General features: G+C 49.0%; 1 protein-coding gene across 3 annotated transcripts in view; it reads right to left on the reverse strand.

Annotated features, from left to right (window-relative positions):
* The window catches only part of SCAI (suppressor of cancer cell invasion), a 194,417-nt gene that overhangs the window by 108,852 nt on the left and 63,065 nt on the right, over positions 1 to 22,500 (reverse strand). For 2 of the 3 annotated variants that reach the window (XM_075324143.1, XM_075324141.1), the window contains exon 2: positions 4,156 to 4,285. In XM_075324143.1, coding sequence (XP_075180258.1) covers positions 4,156 to 4,259 — 104 coding nt within the window. In that variant the 5' untranslated portion in view covers positions 4,260 to 4,285. Of the gene's footprint in view, positions 1 to 4,155; positions 4,286 to 7,316; positions 7,400 to 22,500 lie in introns of those variants that run through there. The other variant, XM_075324142.1, reaches the window with a different exon arrangement.

Below are 22,500 nucleotides of genomic sequence, written 5' to 3' on the forward strand. Positions count from 1 at the left end.
GAATGAGTGGATGTCAGGTCTCACATGAAGTCTTGTCAGCTATGGTAGGTTCATGCTATTCGTACCATTTTTTTCCCCAAAAAATAAGCCTTATCCTAAAATAAGCCCTAGTCGCGGTTCAATAATGAAGTGTACAAAAAAGTTAAAGAATATTGCAGGACGCTTCATAAAGCCCCAAAAAAGTGAGAAGCCACCTCAAGAAAAAAAAAAATAAAATAGACAACAGACCCTGAAAAGATAAAGCTTACAGGTGCCGACACACACATACTTCCGGTGATGCCATACTGCTCCAGGGATCGAGGACCTGTGATGGAACGCATTGATGCCTTTTCCCCCGCCGCACGGGCCCTCGACGCCTTTTCCCCCGCCGCACGGGCCCTCGACGCCTTTTCCCCCGCCGCACGGGCCCTCGACGCCTTTTCCCCCGCCGCACGGGCCCTCGACGCCTTTTCCCCCGCCGCACGGGCCCTCGACGCCTTTTCCCCCGCCGCACGGGCCCTCGACGCCTTTTCCCCCGCCGCACGGGCCCTCGACGCCTTTTCCCCCGCCGCACGGGCCCTCGACGCCTTTTCCCCCGCCGCACGGGCCCTCGACGCCTTTTCCCCCGCCGCACGGGCCCTCGACGCCTTTTCCCCCGCCGCACGGTCCCTCGAGGCCTTTCCCCACCGTAGGTTCCCAATGCCTTCTACTATGGCTGGAAACAGTAAGGCATCACCGAATGTGTGGATGCGGACGGACGCATTTCACAGCGTCCCAAGTTCCCCTTGCCGGCCGGAAGCAATGGAGGGCCGCAGTGTAACACACAAGATGTGAGCAACACAGATGTCAAGGGTCTGGTAAGTATGATTCTCCTGGGGACGTGTCTGCCTTTTTTGGGGGGTAAACTTACCCTAGCCTGTGATTCCCCATAAATAAGCCCTAAAGCATTTTTCGGGGCAAAACAAATAAGACAATGTCTTATTTTCGGGGAAACACAATAGTTTGGAGCAGAGCAGACTGCTGCAATTGTATGCAAAACCAAGATGTATGAACCTTATATATACACATATGTTGCCAATTGACTTCTTTGAAAATTTAGTTATGACAAGACATACACTCAACATTGAAATTGCAATAATGATTAATCATGGGATTCTAGAAATCACGATTGATAGACATCTTACTGATCGAAAAATGATAATCAAAATATCTGTATGGATTGTGCAGAAATCCCGGCACTTACAGCCATGGCTTCTATATTGAGGTTATTAATGGTCGTATGAGGAATGTTCTGCCCTTGCTCAATGCACTTGGGCAAATCATCAAGATCCACTGCTGGCAGCTCCCTGCTCTCCTGGATGGGAGACAAGTCTGGAGACGTTGCAGGCTGTGGTAGCAGGTTTAGGCCATGCAGGCTGCTTACAGCACAAGCAACATGGGCCCTGGTGGTGTGATTTTGAAGAACAGTTTCTGAGATGCTTTGGTGACGAGGAAACAATGGTACAGCCAGGCAGTTCGTGCCCCTGGAATAAAGACTAGAGTTGTCCGGCTACCGTAGATTATGCCTCCCCCACACCCTAACCGACGGTACTTTGTAGAGGTCTCTAGCATTGCCCACATGGTCTGAAGATCATTAGTGGGCTATCATTTTATCCTCGACAAAAGAAGGACTAGTCACTGACTAGGATGGACCCCAGTTCCATCCTCCTTTGCCATCTTTCTCTGCCCCATAATTGTCCTCACACCACTGCTCTTAGGCTACTTTCACACATCAGTTTTTTCCCATGAGGTACAATCCGGAAAAAAACGGGTAAACCGGATCCGGTATCGCATCCGGTTTATCCCCATAGACTTGCATTGTAACCGGATTGTACCTGATGGCTTTGCGGTGCATCCGTTTTTTTCCGGATGCGGCAAAATTAATAAATGCGGCGGCCGGATAGAACATTCCCTGCAACGTTTTTTGCTCCGGCAAAAAAAAACCGCATCGCGCCGCATCCAGCCACTGCGGCGCATTTTCAATGCATGCCTATGGATGCCGGATGCGGCGCGATGCGGAAAAAACCGCATCCGGCCGCCGCATGCGTTTTTTTCCACTGCGCATGCTCAGTAGCGTGCCGCAACCGGAAAAAAACGGACCGGCCGCATGTAAAAACTTATGCAAAGGATGCAGTGTTTTCACCGCATCCGTTGCATAGGTTTCACAGCCGGATTGAGCCGCACGGCTCAAACCGGATGTGTGAAAGTAGCCTTATGGGCTATGTCTTATAAACGCCTTCTGATGCTTTGGGTAGACACCTACGTCTTAAAAAGTGTTGTCCACTACTTAGACATTGATGGCCTATTCTTACGAAAGGTCATCCATGTCTAATCAGCCGGGGTCAGACACCCCGCACCCCTGCCAATCAGCTGTTCTCTGTTCCGGAGGCGGCAGCACTCAACCGGAAATGCTCAGTTCCGGAGTTGCTCCGTCTTTTGATACTGGCAGCGGCTGGGTACTGCACATCCTCCTCCTATGGATTAAATTGGGAGGCGGATGTGCAGTATCTGGCCGCAGCCACTATCAGAAGACTGAGCAGCGCCAGAACTAAGCATTTCAGATTAACTGCTGCCGGGACCGAAAGCAGCTGATTGGCGGAGGTGCGGGGTGTCTAACCCCAGCCGATCAGACATTGATGACCTATCCTAGAAATAGGCCATCAATGTCAAAGTAGTGGACAACCCCTTTAAGCTTGGTAAGTGAGGCCAAATTTCACTTACAGCGCAGAATGGAGCACTATGCGCCATCCTTCCATATGTGCAGCGTTTCGCCTTTATGCTCCTCTTACTGTCATTCCAGTTTGTCGCTTTTAACCCAACCATTGGATCACTCGGACTAAGCGTTCTCTGTTGGACTAAAATTGAAGTCTCACAAGTTCCAGAATTCAATCCGTGCCAGTTATCACCACTTATCGCAAACCAAGGAACAATTATCAATTATCCCACAAGACCGGATTTGATTTCTGTAGTCTCATGATGCAAAAATAAAAAAACAAACAAAAAGTCTGAAAAAAACAAAAAAACAAAAAAAAAAAAAAAAAAAAAACAAACTTGCTTTTAATCTGATTTATGCCCCAAATTGGAGAAGCGGTCACTTGGAGATCTCAGCAGCACCTACTACTTGTAGGATATGAACGACTTTACGGCTTGTCCTTGGTGTTCCAATTTCAATGCCATTTATATCAAAGCAACAATTTCTGGCATATTTTGGCACATTTTAGATTATACACACATTTGGCGCCTTCATCTGGAAAATTTCCTGGAGCATTGGCCAAATACATGCCACAAGGTCCAATGTGGACATACCCTGAATGTAAGAAATCTAAGCAGCAAATTTAAGGATTAGCTAGGGACCACAGCTACATCATCAACAACCCCCTATCAAGTCGGAAAGCAAACTTTTAAACAGATCTGGTTCATTCCCAATAATAGAAAAAAGTAAATAAATTATACTGTATTTTTCATTTTATAAGACGCACCCCAAATTTAGGAACCCCCCCCCCACAAAACTATGGTCCGGTGGTGTCTTACCGGAGGGGGGTGGAGCGGCGGCGTGGGGTCGAAGGAGGCAGCGGTGGTGCTGGAGTAGGGTGATGATGCTGTTGGTGCAGTGGGTGTCCTAGATGCTCGCTGTGGACGGCGGCGCTGAGAGTCAGGAGGAACATATAGGAACTGTTGGTAGTACAGGCTTCAAAAAAAAAAAAATGGCACCCGGAGTCAGTGTGTGTGCAGATTGAGCTCTAGGCTCAATCACAAGCAGAGATCTCTTCTGCGCACACGCCATTTTCCTTAGGTCCGCTGCTGGGAGATTAATGGGCCGGAGGCTGCGCATGCGCAGATGACATCTTGAGCAGAGAGCTCCATCTGCGAATGCGCTGACTCCGGGCGCCATTATTTGAAGTCGCACCGTTAGCATTCTGGATGGCGGCCCCTGCCTCACGGCCCGCAGCGCAACAGAGCCACACAGCGCACCACCCCTGCCTCCTGTGACCCCTCTCCAGCACCCCCTGGGAAGCTACAATCGACTTATAAGACGCACCCCTCATTTTCCTCCCAAATTTTTGGGATGAAAAGTGCATCTTATAATCCGAAAAATACGGTAAATATTGTCCTATAAGTTGCTCCAACCACACCAACCTCAGGCCATTGAAGAGCTGCTTAGACTTATCCAGCAAGTAGCAGAAATCGGTGACCGTCTTCCTCTCCACCTGCGGGATGTCCTCATCATTGCCCACCGACATCGCTACTCCTTGTAATGTGCTTTACCCTAAAAGAGAAAAGAATGGGGATTAGTAAATCATTAAAATACTTTTATTAAACTGGTTGTCTAAAGATTGGAAGTTACCCTCAATCACAGCATAGGGCAAAACTTAGTTAACAGTGGGGGTCCCACCACTATCACCCCCACCAATCCCAAAGATGGGTCTCTGCAGACCTCCTAAATAAATGAAGAGGATGTTGAGCACAGGCAGCATTGCTATACTCATTGTCTATAGGACTGTTGGAGGTGCCCGAGCGCTGTACTCACAAACATAGGACAAGACGTGCACTACCATTGCTGAAATCTTGGAGTACTCCTTAAAGTAATGACGTCGAAGAACGGAGGCTGAAGACTAACGCTGCCCTTACACATCAGATAGCTATTGGCTATGGACCCACCTCCTCCTGTGAAAAAGAGGATTGGACATATCGAAATCCAATATGCCCAATCTCCCCTTAATTTATCAACGGTGCAACATCTGGATATCCCAGTACATTTTAGTGGGTCCTGCCAACTATCAAATATGGGGTGTTCTGGCATTGTTCCATGGCAAAAGGGATAAGCCCAATCCATTGCGGTCACAGGAGAAGGCGCCGCCGAGGAACATTGACACCCTACGATGAAAATACGTGCACACTCAACTGAGCCGATCATGCATGTGTATGTGGGGAGAGGAGTGTTAGAGGAATAGCCCTCGATTAGAGATCACTGTATACAGCACATAGTACACAAACCGGCGAAACGTCTATGTACAGCGCTATACTATAGGTTAGTGCTATCCATTACCGGAATCCATACATTATCAGCCAGACATTTCCTATCGTACCGGCCACTTGACTGCGCACTATATTCTTGATAATAGGATTCATTACACAGGTCGTTAGTAATCTATATGCGCACATATGCATGACAGGTGTGTTACCGCCTACATAGGAGCTCATTTTAAAGGGCAAATCAAAGAAATCATCGTATCCCTGCGTCATCCTCTCCTGCCCACGTTTCTATTACACACTACTGAACAGTAAGGCATTAGACGGACCCCTCTAGTGCCCAGGTTTAACCATACACTTGCCAGAAATAACACCTGGACCCCCTACATACAGTACTAGACTGATCGATGATGCTGTAAGTGCTGGCCTGTAGAATTGGGGGGTCCCGGAAATGTATCTGGTGCTACAACTGTGGGCATCTATATAAGCATAAATCTCTGCTTATACATCCCCTGCTTCTGCAACAAACGGGATCAGCTATTCACAAACAAGCCGGGGTACCCCCTATACCTGGAACGGCAGCACTTAGAGGGGAGATTCAGATTACTAAAATGGTCACTGGACTTAAAAACAATTTACAAATCATTAACTGTGCAGGAAGCACAGTGCGCGAGTCCCTGCCCCTCCCCAAAAAGTGGGGGGCGCCAATCCCTGCCCCTCCACAGAACGGTGGGGGGCAGGGGTGTGTGTGTGCGAATCCCTGTCTCTCCACAGGACATGGGGATCGGGGGGGGGGGGGGGGGGGTGCGAATCCCTGTCCGTCCACAAGATGGGTGAGGGGGTGCGAATCCCTGTCAATCCACAGGACGTGGGGGGGGGGGGGTGCGAATCCCTATCCCTCCACAAGATGTGTGGGAGGGTGCAAATCCCTGTCCCTCCACAGTACGTGGGGGGGGGTGCAGGTGTCATTGGGGCATAGGGCATAACAAATACGAGTGTTCAATTTGGGGCAGGCAAACCTAAAATCTAGAACAATTTAAGTTAGGAAGTGGGAAAAAAAAAAAAAAAAAAAAAAAGAAGTTCCAGAACAAATAGTGCTGTCAGAATGCTGATAACGATAACCTATCCACTCAGAGTTTTTGTCACATTATCGAGTATGAGAATGAGGGCAGTTCCAGGACATATTTGACCAGTATGTGCAACATCATCAGTCATAGATTATGGGGGAGGAAGGAAATAGGCCAAACTTTTCTACAGGTGTATAGATTTTTTTGCATAGGTACTGCCTTGGTATGAGTCATTATTGTAGCAAATGACAAGATTAGGCTACTTTCACACTTGCGTTGAACGGTATCCGTTGCATTGCGTTGTGTAACGGATGCAACGGATGTGTTGCATATAGTGACACAACGGATGCAACGGATGCTGCAAAACAACGCAATTCGTTTTGATTTTTTTTTTTTTTTTTTCCCGGTTTTACCAGCGGCAGACTATAGTGAACGATCAGCTGATCGTTCCCTGCAGCCGGCCGCTGGGTGATCAGCTGATTGCTCCCAGTAGCCGGCCGCCGGGTGATCAGCTGATCGCTCCCGGCTGCCGGGTGATCAGCTGATCGCTCCCTGCAGCCGGCTGCCGGGTGATCAGCTGATCGCTCCCGGCCGCCGGGTGATCAGCTGATCGCTCCCGGCCGCCGGGTGATCAGCTGATCGCTCCCTGCAGCCGGCCGCCGGGTGATCAGCTGATCGCTCCCTGCAGCCGGCCGCCGGGTGATCAGCTGATCGCTCCCTGCAGCCGGCCGCCGGGTGATCAGCTGATCGCTCCCTGCAGCCGGCCGCCGGGTGATCAGCTGATCGCTCCCTGCAGCCGGCCGCCGGGTGATCAGCTGATCGCTGTCACTTGCCGGCGCCCGGGCATGCCGGCGGGCGGGCGCTCAGCTGAGCGCTGTGACTTGCCGGCGGCCGGGCATGCTGGTGGCCGGTCATTCAGCTGAGCGCTGTCGCTTGCCGGCAGCCGGGCGCTCAGCTGAACGTTCGGCCACCGCGAGCCAAAATAAAGTTTGATTTAAAAAAAAAAAAAAAAAAAAAAAAAAAAAGAGCATGCGCAGTGAAATCCAGAGGATTCCGCTGCTCAAAATAACGTTACATGCTGCGTTGCTCCCGCTGGGCGGAAGCAACGGAGCGTCGCCCAGCGGAAGCAACGCAGCTCCTTTTGGTACAATCCGTCACCCATACAAGTCTATGGGAAACAGCGGAATCCGTTAACGGATTCCGCTGTTTCCCAAAAGGGCGGATTGTAACGGAAGGAAAATAACGCAAGTGTGAAAGTACCCTAAGTCTGGAAAGAGTTAAACTGTGAGCTGCAGCGTAACACGTCTCGGCCCTGATGCGCGGCGGTGACAATCTCTGGAGCGCTGCGCCGTTATGAGAGCGGTGGGCGTGAGACGCAAGTGTGAGCCTTCTGGTGGATGCTGACACGTCTCATACCTCGCACAATTAGACTCTCGCGTCCAACACTTTAATAAGATCGCTTACATAAAAGGCAGGAAAATAGCAATGGGAGGATTCAAAGCGCGAAAGCAAAAAGGAAAAAAAATGTAATCACTACACAATAGACCAGCAAGATGGAGAGCGCGAGATTTGGAGCACACACAAACGGACGCACATTCGGTTGCACGCTTTTTGAGTTGGGTGAATGGAGACCAGAAATTTCTATTTGTAGAAGGCACAAGGATCAACCAAACAGAGGCGCGCCATCGCCCGGCGCCGACCCGAGGCGCACCATCGCCCGGCGCCGACCCGAGGCGCACCATCGCCCGGCGCCCTACAGAGGCGCACCATCGCCCGGCGCCCTACAGAGGCGCACCATCGCCCGGCGCCGACCCGAGGCGCACCATCGCCCGGCGCCGACCCGAGGCGCACCATCGCCCGGCGCCGACCCGAGGCGCACCATCGCCCGGCGCCGACCCGAGGCGCACCATCGCCCGGCGCCGACCCGAGGCGCACCATCGCCCGGCGCCGACCCGAGGCGCACCATCGCCCGGCGCCGACCCGAGGCGCACCATCGCCCGGCGCCGACCCGAGGCGCACCATCGCCCGGCGCCGACCCGAGGCGCACCATCGCCCGGCGCCGACCCGAGGCGCACCGGCGCCGACCCGAGGCGCACCATCGCCCGGCGCCGACCCGAGGCGCACCATCGCCCGGCGCCGACCCGAGGCGCACCATCGCCCGGCGCCGACCCGAGGCGCACCAGCGCCCGGCGCCGACCCGAGGCGCACCAGCGCCCGGCGCCGACCCGAGGCGCACCATCGCCCAGCGCCCTACAGAGGCGCACCATCGCCCAGCGCCCTACAGAGGCGCACCATCGCCCAGCGTCGACCCGAGGCGCACCATCGCCCGGCGCCCTACAGAGGCGCACCATCGCCCAGCGCCCTACAGAGGCGCACCATCGCCCAGCGCCCTACAGAGGCGCACCAGCGCCCTACAGAGGCGCACCATCGCCTAGCGCCCTACAGAGGCGCACCATCGCCTAGCGCCCTACAGAGGCGCACCATCGCCTAGCGCCCTACAGAGGCGCACCATCGCCTAGCGCCCTACAGAGGCGCACCATCGCCTAGCGCCCTACAGAGGCGCACCATCGCCTAGCGCCCTACAGAGGCGCACCATCGCCTAGCGCCCTACAGAGGCGCACCATCGCCTAGCGCCCTACAGAGGCGCACCATCGCCTAGCGCCCTACAGAGGCGCACCATCGCCTAGCGCCCTACAGAGGCGCACCATCGCCTAGCGCCCTACAGAGGCGCACCATCGCCTAGCGCCGTACAGAGGCGCACCACCGCCTGGCGCCGTACAGAGGCACACCATCCCCAGGCGCACCATCGCCTAGCGCCGTCCCAAGACGCACCATCGCCTGGCGCCGTCCCGAGGCGCACCATCCCCAAGCACAATCCAGAACCATACATCAAGCACAATCCAGAGCGTTGAATGGAGTGGTGTAGCGCCGCCACCACTGGACTCTGGAGGGGACGTGTTCTGTGCAGTGACCGATCACACTTCTCTAACTGGCGTGTGATGAAGCGGGGACCAACTCCATATTAATGCCGGTGGATTTAGGATGAGACCCTCCCGTAGGGGTATTGTGTAGGGGGCACAACACTTTTGTCCATATAGCATTATTTAAACAATATACTATTTCACCAGTTCCAATTCCACACATTTTTTTGCTGCCTACAACTCCGTGGTACTGAAAAATAGGTGGTAAATCGTGCCACCATACTGATGATATACAAACCACACGCGTGACCACTGCAGCCAGTCACTGTCCTCAGCAGTCTTGTGCTGCACACATGCAGGCGTCACTGTTCAGGATGACGATTGGCTGCAGCGGTCACATGCCTGCAGTTCAAGAGTTGTTGCGTACAAGTTATTTTTTCTTCTTTTATTCGACTTCTTGCTTCGAGGCAATTACAAGAAACATCTTGGACAAAACACTGAATTATGGAGGAACACGGTTGGTTTAACGCTGCCAAAGCAGCGCCGCAGCAGCAGCTGTACCAAATGTTTCACTGGATCCTGCAGACGAGAGGCCATTTCCATTTCCCTGACACATGCATCTATTCATCAGCGTCTTACAAATGTTATTTGCCGTGGTTCTCTCCTTCCATATCCAGCCGGCGGCTTTTATTTTAATAGGACGACTTTGCTGCGTGCAGTTTGAGGAGCTTTATGGGAACAGCAAGTGACTGCTGCAGCGTCGCTGCCCGGACATTGCAGATTTACTAAAAAAGGTCAAATAATGGAAGCCTCGGGACTCCCATCTGTTAACTTGCCACTCTGTACCGCAATCAATAAAAATGTGAGTAATCAAAAGAGAAAAAAAAATAATAATGTAAGACAAGCCGTGGGCGACAAGCGCAGTCCTACTGCCGGCATACAGCAATAAATGGAAAACCCGCGGATTTACTGCATGTAATCTCACCGCTGGTAAATGTACTTTAAAGAAAACTAAAGCTGGCCATACACTTTGTATAGCCGGCGGTCGCAAGCTCGGGCAGGCAGCAAGCCCTACTGACCACACTGAGGGTCAGCATGGTCCGCTTCTGTATGGGGAGAGGGGATTAAAGGGTTATCCCCATCTCAAAGATAATATTCCCAATATGTAGTAGGTGTAATAATATTAGCAAATTCCTCCAATTAGAAATGTAGTATAGTTCTCCTGATTAGTTATATCTCTTACCTCATGTGCAGGGCATTGCAGCTTAGGTGTCCATGGTAACAACCACACAACTAACTGGCACTATATGAGTAAGTAACTATGGATACAGAATACGGATATAGGCTGCCATGCCCTGCCTGAGAGAGAATATATAAGCCACAATGCCCTGCACGTGAGGAAATACACAGGTCGCAATGGCCTGCACATGAGGAAATGCATAAGCCGCAATGGCCTGCACATGAGGAAATACACAGGCCGCAATGGCCTGCACATGAGGAAATACACAGGCCGCAATGGCCTGCACATGAGGAAATACACAGGCCGCAATGGCCTACACATGAGGAAATACACAGGCCGCAATGGCCTACACATGAGGAAATACACAGGCCGCAATGGCCTGCACATGAGGAAATACACAAGCCGCAATGGCCTACACATGAGGAAATACACAGGCCGCAATGGCCTACACATGAGGAAATACACAGGCCGCAATGGCCTACACATGAGGAAATACACAGGCCGCAATGGCCTACACATGAGGAAATACACAGGCCGCAATGGCCTACACATGAGGAAATACACAGGCCGCAATGGCCTACACATGAGGAAATACACAGGCCGCAATGGCCTACACATGAGGAAATACACAGGCCGCAATGGCCTACACATGAGGAAATACACAGGCCGCAATGGCCTACACATGAGGAAATACACAGGCCGCAATGGCCTACACATGAGGAAATACACAAGCCGCAATGGCCTACACATGAGGAAATACACAAGCCGCAATGGCCTACACATGAGGAAATACACAAGCCGCAATGGCCTACACATGAGGAAATACACAGGCCGCAATGGCCTACACATGAGGAAATACACAGGCCGCAATGGCCTGCACATGAGGAAATACACAGGCCGCAATGGCCTACACATGAGGAAATACACAAGCCGCAATGGCCTGCACATGAGGAAATACACAAGCCGCAATGGCCTACACATGAGGAAATACACAGGCCGCAATGGCCTACACATGAGGAAATACACAGGCCGCAATGGCCTACACATGAGGAAATACACAAGCCGCAATGGCCTACACATGAGGAAATACACAGGCCGCAATGGCCTACACATGAGGAAATACACAAGCCGCAATGGCCTACACATGAGGAAATACACAAGCCGCAATGGCCTACACATGAGGAAATACACAGGCCGCAATGGCCTACACATGAGGAAATACACAGGCCGCAATGGCCTACACATGAGGAAATACACAGGCCGCAATGGCCTACACATGAGGAAATACACAAGCCGCAATGGCCTGCACATGACGAAATGCATAAGCCGCAATGGCCTGCACATGAGGAAATACACAGGCCGCAATGGCCTACACATGAGGAAATACACAGGCCGCAATGGCCTACACATGAGGAAATACACAGGCCGCAATGGCCTACACATGAGGAAATACACAGGCCGCAATGGCCTACACATGAGGAAATACACAGGCCGCAATGGCCTACACATGAGGAAATACACAGGCCGCAATGGCCTACACATGAGGAAATACACAGGCCGCAATGGCCTACACATGAGGAAATACACAGGCCGCAATGGCCTACACATAAGGAAATACACAGGCCGCAATGGCCTACACATGAGGAAATACACAAGCCGCAATGGCCTGCACAAGAGGTAATACATAAGGTGCAATGCCCTGCTCATGAGGTAAGTGACATAGCTAATCAGAAGAACTATACTACATTTCTAATTGGAGCTATTGGCTAATATTACTACACCTTCTACATATTGAAATAGGATCTTGGAGATGGGAATACCCCTTTAAGTCGCTCCCAGACTTCCATTAGCGTTTGAGCCCTCCTGTGAATAAAAGGATCGACCATGTTGACATCCTACAGCTTCACCCTTTCGATCAACATCGGCTATTGTGTTGTCAGGAAGACCCGAATATCCATTACAGGGAATTTCTCATGTTTTTTGCTCCCCTATCCGAAAGCAGAAATCCAGATTCCAGTGATGTGCCACTTAATGAGCTGTTTGCTGTTATTTTGATACAATCCCTGTTTCTCTGCTGGTCTACCAGTTCTCTGAATGCTGAGCTCTGTATAACTCCACCCACACCACTTATTGTGTACACTGCATAGACAAAGATCAATGTGTGCACTGTGCATAGACAGAAAGACCTCTTCGCGTACATGGTGTATAGGCAGAAAGAGACCACTTTGCGTACACTGTGTATAGGCAGAAAGAGACCACTTTGCATACACTGTACATAGCCAGAAAGGAACCAAAAGTGGTCGCTTTCTACCTAGGCACAGTGTACACAAAGCGCCCAATCACTAGTGTGGGCGTGATTATACAGACCTCATAAATATGGAGGATATATGGCAGCTAGTTTACTAGACCTCTGGTGATAATCTCCTACTGATAAAACAATGAATTTGTCATAACTACAGCAAGCAGCCCAGTAAGTGTCATATCGCCGGAATCTGTCTCTGATTAGGTGGCACAAACCTGGTGACATAATCCCTTTAAACGACTCAGTGGTCCAGCCGAAATTGGTAGGTACGGCTGGTGCTAACCGAATGCGAATGTCATAAGGCACAATACGTTTTCTCTGCACGAATCCTTTATAACCATAAATGTAGCTGGCTGATACATGGCAGGCGTATTATTATAGCGCTAATTATTGCATGGTGGTTGAAAATTTTATAAAGGGGTATACATAAAAAACAACACTAAAAAGGCACAGAAAGGTACAGGAGGAGAGAGGACCCCCGTCCCCAAGGGCTCACAGCCCACAGGAGGAGCGAGAGTGCCCCCGCGGGCTCACAGCCCACAGGAGGAGCGAGAGGACCCCCGCCCTTCGAGGGCTCACAGCCCACAGGAGGAGCGAGAGGACCCCCGCCCCCGAGGGCTCACAGCCCACAGGAGGAGCGAGAGGGCCCCCGAGGAAATACACAGCCCACAGGAGGAGCAAGAGGGCCCCCGAGGGCTCACAGCCCACAGGAGGAGCGAGAGGGCCCCCGAGGGCTCACAGCCCACAGGAGGAGCGAGAGGGCCCCCGAGGGCTCACAGCCCACAGGAGGAGCGAGAGGGCCCCCGAGGGCTCACAGCCCACAGGAGGAGCGAGAGGGCCCCCGAGGGCTCACAGCCCACAGGAGGAGCGAGAGGGCCCCCGAGGGCTCACAGCCCACAGGAGGAGCGAGAGGGCCCCCGAGGGCTCACAGCCCACAGGAGGAGCGAGAGGGCCCCCGAGGGCTCACAGCCCACAGGAGGAGCGAAAGGGCCCCCGAGGGCTCACAGCCCACAGGAGGAGCGAAAGGGCCCCCGAGGGCTCACAGCCCACAGGAGGAGCGAGAGGGCCCCCGAGGGCTCACAGCCCACAGGAGGAGCGAGAGGGCCCCCGAGGGCTCACAGCCCACAGGAGGAGCGAGAGGGCCCCCGAGGGCTCACAGCCCACAGGAGGAGCGAGAGGGCCCCGCCCCCGAGGGCTCACAGGCCACAGACATAACATCTGGCACAGTTTGTGGCTGTTTTTTTTACCATATCTTCCCATTCCCCATTCCCTACGCATTTATGAAAACCACAAGAATGAAAACACTTAAGAACTGCAAAGTGCGAATATGACCCTAGCACAATTTCAGGAAACATTTTAAAAAGGATAGGGCCCATTTACCATACGACATCTACGGAATGGGCTAATTTTATCACCCATTACAGAGCGGCATATAGACAAGGTCAGAAGATAAGTGTCCGAATTCGCATTCTGGGACAAGGCATTTGTGATACCCTGGAGGAAGAGAGGCGAGAGGTGATCGGCGTCACTAAGGGAATAACCGCGAGATCTCAGGAAGAAATCCGAAAAATCAGAGTAAGAAAAAAAAAAAAAACCATAAAAACCCTACAGTCACTGACATTCTCCAAATATTCCTCTGTAGATAAGCGGTGGGAAAAGTTTGTGAAGGTTGTGGCTCGCAAAGCCTGGAAGCGGTGAGTTGGAGGCGCGGCGTGATCTAAAGCACAGGAGATGGCAGAGGGGAAAGGTTTTCGGGCATTTGTGGAGTAGTGCTGCTATGAAAACTGCACGGGAGCGCAAAGCACATCACTTCATCCTTCTACCCAAAATTAGAGGACACGCTCCCTTTCTTGTTTTTGTGACTTATTTTTGCTGGAGAATATTGGAGTAGCTTTTGGGAAAAAAAAATATTCAACAACATTTGGTTAAGAAAAAAAGGAGAAAAAAAAAACAACTTGCATCTTTGTAGGGTATGTGCACACGTTGAGTATTTGGTTGCAAAAATTTCTGCAACATTTCTGTATCTTTTGACAGGAGAAATGCAGCATAAAAATGAACATTTTTTTGCCTACGTTTTTCAAATTGAAGTCAATGGGTGAAGAAAAAAAAAACGCTGAAAAAATTGATATATTGCAGATTATTTTCTGCACCATATCTGCAAGGAGAAAATATTCAGCACACCACACTTCAGGATTCTGATAGACAATACCATCATCAGGATTTATTTGTGGGAAAAGAAAATATATACCATCCCCCCCCAAAGAAAAAGGGTGATAAAAAAACACCCCCCCCCCCCCCCCAAGGGTGACATACACCCCCCCCAAAGGGTGATATAAAACACCCCCCCAAAGGGTGATATAAAACACCCCCCCAAAGGGTGATATAAAACACCCCCCCAAAGGGTGATATAAAACACCCCCCCAAAGGGTGATATAAAACACCCCCCCAAAGGGTGATATAAAACACCCCCCTCAAAAGGGTGAGAAAACACCCCCCTCAAAAGGGTGAGAAAACACCCCCCTCAAAAGGGTGAGAAAACACCCCCCTCAAAAGGGTGAGAAAACACCCCCCTCAAAAGGGTGAGAAAACACCCCCCTCAAAAGGGTGAGAAAACACCCCCCTCAAAAGGGTGAGAAAACGGACGGGGAAAAAAAAAAAAAAAAAGGGAAAACATCAAAAGGTAACCTTCATATGTAACTTCAACTTAGCTTAAAGGGGTATTCCTGAGAGGTCTCTTGAGCCGCTTTAAGCTCTGCAGTCTCCTCACTTCCTGGTAAGGCGGGCTCTCCTCCGAGTGACCGTTCTGGTGAGTAGCACAGCTGTGGTATTAGTAGAACTATAAAGCTCAGCACATGTTCTGCTGTACTACATTCAGCCATCAGTGGTTTTTCCCCCGAGTCTATACTTATCAGTGCATTTCAAAAATCACATGGGCTCTGGACTAAGGCTTGATTAGAAGACCTGCTCTGAACACTGTAGGCCTGGTTATTTTACAAGATTAATAACAGCAGCTTGTCAGGAGTTATGAGTTAGTAGGAGGGCAGTGGTGGGGTGAGCAACTAACTGCTGTATAGATATCACTGGGCTGGAGAGAGGTGGCTGGGATATTAGGAGTTAACCTCTGGAATGTAGCTACTGCACGCTCTTGGTGAGGCTCTGGGCAGGCACTGGTGGCCAAGCTCCATGGAAACCATCTGTACAGTATGTAAGATAAAAGACTCATCTTCTCGTCCATCGAGTTCAATAGACAGCTGTAATCTGATCCCTCAGTTGGTAGTCCATTTTCCAGTGGTCTACACAGATTTTAAGCTTTTTTTCCCAGAATTAATGAGGAGTTAAGGCAGAGGAAAAAAAGTGGCTCATAAAGTGGAGAAATTACAACAAAAACAAAAAACAAAATTTAATTGTACTATTGCTGTATGCAAAACTTGTTAAGCCTTGTAGAGCACGAGGAACGGGATGGGGAAGGGGCGAGGAGAAAAAGGGATGGGGAAGGGGCGAGGAGAAAAGGGGATGGGGAAGGTGCGAGGAGAAAAATGGATGGTGAAGGGGCGAGGAGAAAAAGGGATGGGGAAGGGGCGAGGAGAAAAAGGGATGGGGAAGGGGCGAGGAGAAAAAGGGATGGGGAAGGGGCGAGGAGAAAAAGGGATGGGGAAGGGGCGAGGAGAAAAAGGGATGGGGAAGGGGCGAGGAGAAAAAGGGATGGGGAAGGAGCGAGGAGAAAAAGGGATGGGGAAGGAGCGAGGAGAAAAAGGGATGGGGAAGGAGCGAGGAGCAAAGGGATGGGGAAGGGGCGAGGAGAAAAGGGATGGGGAAGGGGCAAGGAGCAAAGGGATCGGGAAGGGGCGAGGAGAAAGGGATGGGGAAGGGGCGAGGAGAAAGGGATGGGGAAGGGGCGAGGAGAAAGGGATGGGTAAGGGGCGAGGAGAAAGGGATGGGGAAGGGGCGAGGAGAAAGGGATGGGGAAGGGGCGAGGAGAAAAGGATGGGGAAGGGGCGAGGAGAAAAAGGGATGGGGAAGGAGCGAGGAGAAAAAGGGATGGGGAAGGAGCGAGGAGCAAAGGGATGGGGAAGGGGCGAGGAGAAAAGGGATGGGGAAGGGGCGAGGAGAAAAGGGATGGGGAAGGGGCAAGGAGCAAAGGGATGGGAAGGGGCGAGGAGAAAAGGGATGGGGAAGGGGCAAGGAGCAAAGGGATCGGGAAGGGGCGAGGAGAAAGGGATGGGGAAGGGGCGAGGAGAAAGGGATGGGGAAGGGGCGAGGAGAAAGGGATGGGTAAGGGGCGAGGAGAAAGGGATGGGGAAGGGGCGAGGAGAAAGGGATGGGGAAGGGGCGAGGAGAAAGGGATGGGAAGGGGCGAGGAGAAAGGGATGGGAAGGAGCGAGAGCTCTAATATTTTTTTAATAATGGGTACTGTTTTTACAGCGCAATAGCCAACATAAAAAAAATTCTATATTAAGAACTGTAAATATATATCATACCATAGGAATAGCTGCAGCCGCATATCAAATAACGCCATTATATGAAATATCCGCGACGCTACCGACGACCTTCACAGTGAAGAAAGCCACAGACGGGTCATATATAACAGCAACTCATGGGCTACGATCACAAGGGCAATTAATGTATTTATATCCGGTGTCTGAAGCCAAGATCAATACATACAGCCATTTTAATACATGTGCATGTCACCCTTGCATGAAATGATTTAACCTCTTCACTGCTGCGCCAGGCAGGCCCAGATCCAGGGCACTTGGTTTTTTCGCTCTGCTCGGTGAAAAGCCCACCGTTCCATATTTGCAGGGGCTGATTTCGGAGACTTTGCGCTGCAGAAACCTATAATAAGAGCAATTACCTCCGCCAGGCTATTAACATTTCCACAATGCAATTAATTTGCATTAGTGGTGTTTAAGGTCCTAATTAAGAAAATGTTCGCTCAGAACGCTGCCGCTCGCAACAACAGCTATTCCGGCCTCTCGCTGATGCCTGAAAGGAGGTTTTAATGGTAAAAAAAAAAAAAACAACAAAAAAGCATCTAGTGGTAACAAGCGAGACTGTCACCGGGACAAGCGGTGCGCTCGTCATACACGGAGGCACCAATGTGTAACTTATTGTATTGTGCACGCTGATGACGCACATCGGATGTCTTCTTCACGCACAAAAATGATGGAAATCAGTAGTGAATCGGACCATCCCTGGAAACCTCGGGCCATCTTGTGGAAGAACTGCAGCAATAAAGCTTGTATTTACTTACAGGATGTATTCCTTAAAGGGGCTGTCCATTTCTTCATGTAAAAAAAAAAAATATATATATATATATATATATATATATATATATATATATATATATATATATATATATATATATATATATATATATATATATATATATATATATATATATATATATATATATATATATATATATATATATATAAAATCCACACCCAAACCAGTGCAGTTCCAGTGAGGTCAACACTAGGTCTCCCCGTGCTCACGACCGCTGCAGACAATCTTTGGCTACAGAGGTTGTACTTCTTCTTGGTTGTCTGAGTTTAATCCACAGGAAGTGTGACCAAAGCAGCCGCTGATTGTCTGCAGTGCTTACGTGGCTATCCCGAGAGTGTCATGGCCTGATGTGTATTGTTGATCCCACACCTGCTTTAGTGCCCACAGATCTGTGTTTAATACTCATTGTTTACCCCCAGTTGAAGCATATTTAATTCCACCAGGTAGTGAAGAGGTTAAGGTTCATTTCTTTCCTGCAGTGATCCAACAGGTGGTTGTAACCTTGGCTGCAGCCACTCCCTATTGCTAAAAATATCTACTCCTCACGCGTCCCTATGCCGGCTATAGCTCATACCTATGCTGTCCACTTTGAAGGAGCTTGACTCTTGAGAAGCTGATGAGTTGCTTCTGTTGCAGCTGAGAAGTTTCTGCTGGAAAAGCTGGGGAGTGTTATTTGTTGTGTCTTTACCCATCTTTGTTTTACCTTCCTCGTCTTTTCTTAGTCTTGCTGACTTTCTCTAGTCAGGGCGAGTTCAGGGCCAGTGAGGGCCTAGGCACATGACGGCGCATAAGGGGAAAGACCCTCCTAGAGACATGAGGAAGTGCAGTGATCAGCCTTGAGTGTTAGGAGGTGACCCCACGCAACCATCTCACTAGCATCAAAGCTTTCCGTGGTATTGCTACTCTGGTGTTCCCTCTTTGTTGCGCTGCTCGCCGGTAGCCATCTCATACCTGGCTTGACACCTGCAGTCAAATCATGACAGTGGCAAAAAGTTACGCAAGTGTTGGAGACCTGAGGTCAAAATCAGAGGAACAACGCCAGGGGCGTTGGCTGTTTTTTTGGTTTTCAATACGGGAGATTATAATATTTAAGAAGGTGCTGTCCCACTAGCCCACGTTTTCAATCTAGAGTATTATGATTCAGTGCCTGAGGAGGATAAAAAAAAAAAAAAAAAAGCAAAAACTAGGAAATCCAGAGCGTCACCAGAGTGGTTAGAAACTCAGCTGACTGTAGACCTCATACTGACGACGCAACTAGAAGTAGCCGTGGGACGAGCCTACGATGACCTAGTCGCCTCGTCACAGCTGGAGAACTAATTCTTCCTAAAAGGGAGAAAACACGGAAAGCTAATCTGCCTCGGAGCAGTTCCCCAAAGATATAGATAGGCCCCAAAAATATAAAACCAGGGAGACAAGATGAAACACAGTACACAGGTAGAAAACAGATTCAGCAAAGATGAGGCCCAAACTATCTATATAGGAAAGGACAGAAAACAGCACTGTCTGCAGCCACGCAATACCCTAGAAAAAACCAACACACCTGATCGGAAAAAAGCTGCGACCACAAGGCCTCTCCCCCACTATATCAGTACTCTGGTGTTACTGGGATCCAAGCAAAACACTAATAGAGGAAGAACTAACATTAATACCAAGCATGACAAAACACAAATACACTGCAGAATATGGAGCAAGGTACAAAGACATTCCCAGCAGGGAATGATCCAACTCCACAAGCAAAATCAGGAGACCAGCCGTAATACCTCCAATATTAACAACAGAAAAATGTAAACAAAACCAGCAGAGGTACAAAGACCAAACATATCTGTTAGGCGTTCAGGTAGAGACAGAAGCTAGGGCAGGCTTCAGAATATCCACAGCACCACAGGAAGCAACAAAGATCACCGGCCCAGACCAAGAGAAAACTACTCAGTTATATAGGCCCAGTCTGAATAACCTGATTTCCAATCATCATCAGCTGTCTGGCTTCTGTTAAGCAGACCAACTCCACTACCAGCACTGGCCACAAGAGGAAGTCCCAAACCAGAACCCAGTCGGAATGTGTTCACAACACTAGAGGCAGAAAAGACCTCTGACGGTGACTTATCTCCTGTGACAAAGGATCAGGCATGTCGAAGTCCAACAGCCCAATCCTTCTTTCTTTTGAAATCTACTGTAGGGGCAGTCAGGACAACCTTATATACATAAATATACATGGTTGACTGGGCCTTTAACCAACATTTAGCTAATGTGTGGGGGACGCCTACATAATCACAGTTAAAGGGGTATTCACAAAAATGTCTCCAGCAGAACTATAAACAACAAATGAAGTAGAGGCAGAGCATGTACCCCTCCATTCCCTTTCCTCAGATCACTAGGGGTCCCATTGGTCAAAGCCCCAGCAATAAAATTTAAAGCCTATCATTTAGATACCGGTAGATAAAAAAAAAAAAAAAAAAAAAAGTGTTTTTGTTTTTTTTTAAAATAACCATATAAAAAAGGGAATCTGTCAGCAGGTTTTTGCTATGTAAACTGAAGACAAGGGTTAACAGAATTCAGGCATGCCTGTCTTGTCACAGTCCAACCTGTTGCTTATTTTCTATGTTAGTTTAAGCAGCAGGACCCTTATCATTGCTCGGACTACAAAGTCACCGTATGGCAGTTCGTCACGCCCCCTCCTCTCACACTTGTCACTGCATAATCTCTATAGAGAGCCTGTTATGGGTGGGGGTAGCTCTCCCGGCTTTGCTACATGATTAACGCTAAAAATTCTGACTGAGTGAGAACGGCTGCAGCCAGTAATCTAAGTGATGCATCGTTGGATTCAGGATCTCTTTGCCCACATTTTGCTGCTCTCTGGTCAGGTAGCAAAAACCTGCTGACAAACTCCCTTTAATAAAATTGGGATGGGGAACAAAGTGCAACCCTTCATATCTCGAAACTAAAAGCACATCAATATTTTCTGTTCTATTACCTCCACTTCACAAACACCCATATATTACTGTTACTCACAATCTGTTTAATCAGCAGGAGATTATGCCTAGAGGACTAGTAAACCTGCCATGGAGTCCTCCATATTCATGAGCTCTGGATAACCCCGCCCCCACCACTGATTGGCAGCTTTCTGTGTACACTGTGCATAGGCAGAAAGTTTCCAATCAGTGTTGTGGGCGGAGTTATACAGAGCTATGCAGCAGATAAGAGGGATTTTAATCACTAGTAATTGCTGGAATCGGGGTCTACACCCCTACATCATAGGGTGGAAAAAAATCCTTGGGCTTCTGGAAAGATTTGTATTTCTCATTAAACATTTATGAAGTATCTTTTCTTATAAGTTGGCATTGTGGTATTCCTCAGTTATTTTTCTTAAAAATGCATGAATTACATTAATGACTGACAATTCCAACGAGGGATGACAAAACTGATGCTGCAATTGTTCAATCAATACTTTAATAGTGTATGGACCAGTAAGGTAAATGGGTACACCCATTTATAAAATGCATTCATACATTTCCAGGAAGAACAATAGAGGAACAATAGCTTGACTTTAAAGAGTTCTATCAAATCATGCTCCAAGGGCATTACAGGACTAGATTTAATAGGATTCTCTGAACGAATTGTCCACTATTGGAATACGCCTCATTATTGCCAAAGTGATTTCCATAAATTTCCCAAAATCAAAGCTTATCAGCACTCAATGATCATGTCGCAAGTGAGCCGATGGGTTTGTGGACAAGCATGGCCCTAAAACACATACTGTTGTCAAAAAATTAATTTAAGGAGTGAGCCGAGCTCATGTCTGCTTGCTGCTATTAGAAGCATATTTTGGCTGTGTAACACAGCCATCATCTGCCAGCAATGGTGCAGTATATTATAGGTGTGACACAGCCATCATCTACCGGCAATGGTCCAGCACATTGTAGCGGTGTAATACGGCCATCATCTGCCGACAATGATGCAGCACATTGTAGATGTGTAATACGGCCATCATCTGCCAGCAATGGTGCAGTATATTATAGGTGTGACACAGTCATTATCGGCAGGCAATGATACAGCACATTGTAGCTGTGTAATACAGCCATCATCTGCCAGGAACAATGCAGGCTGCATCAAGAACAAAAATCAAACAAAGAACATACCAGTAAGTCACATTAGAAAGGGTGTAATGTATATTTAAAAAAAAATAAATAAAAAATAGAGATTATATATCTATATACGGTATCTATATATCTATGTATCTCTATATCTCTATCTATATATAATCTATATCTATATCTAATCTATATCTATATCTAATCTATATCTATATCTAATCTATATCTATATCTAATCTAAATCTAATCTATATCTATCTATATCTATATCTATCTATCTATATAGATCTATACACACACACACACACACACACACATATATACATACTATGAGAGATAAGATAGATACTTTGGACACAAGGAATAAATAATTCATGATATGCCCGGTGATCAGTACAGCCGGTTATTTATTAATATGTACCAGTGTAAACGGCCCAGTCCGGATTTCTCAGATATCGGAGTCGGCATATACAAGAGGTGGAGAGTTCAGGAACTGTAGGCGAGCAGAATACAATGTCTATACCAACAACCACCCCCAAATAAAAAAAATACGGTATCAGGATAATGGATGGCTGCTGCCAACACTATTCACTGTAGGTAGGGT

Source organism: Anomaloglossus baeobatrachus, chromosome 9 (genome assembly GCF_048569485.1).
Source record: "Anomaloglossus baeobatrachus isolate aAnoBae1 chromosome 9, aAnoBae1.hap1, whole genome shotgun sequence".
Lineage (NCBI taxonomy): Eukaryota > Metazoa > Chordata > Amphibia > Anura > Aromobatidae > Anomaloglossus > Anomaloglossus baeobatrachus.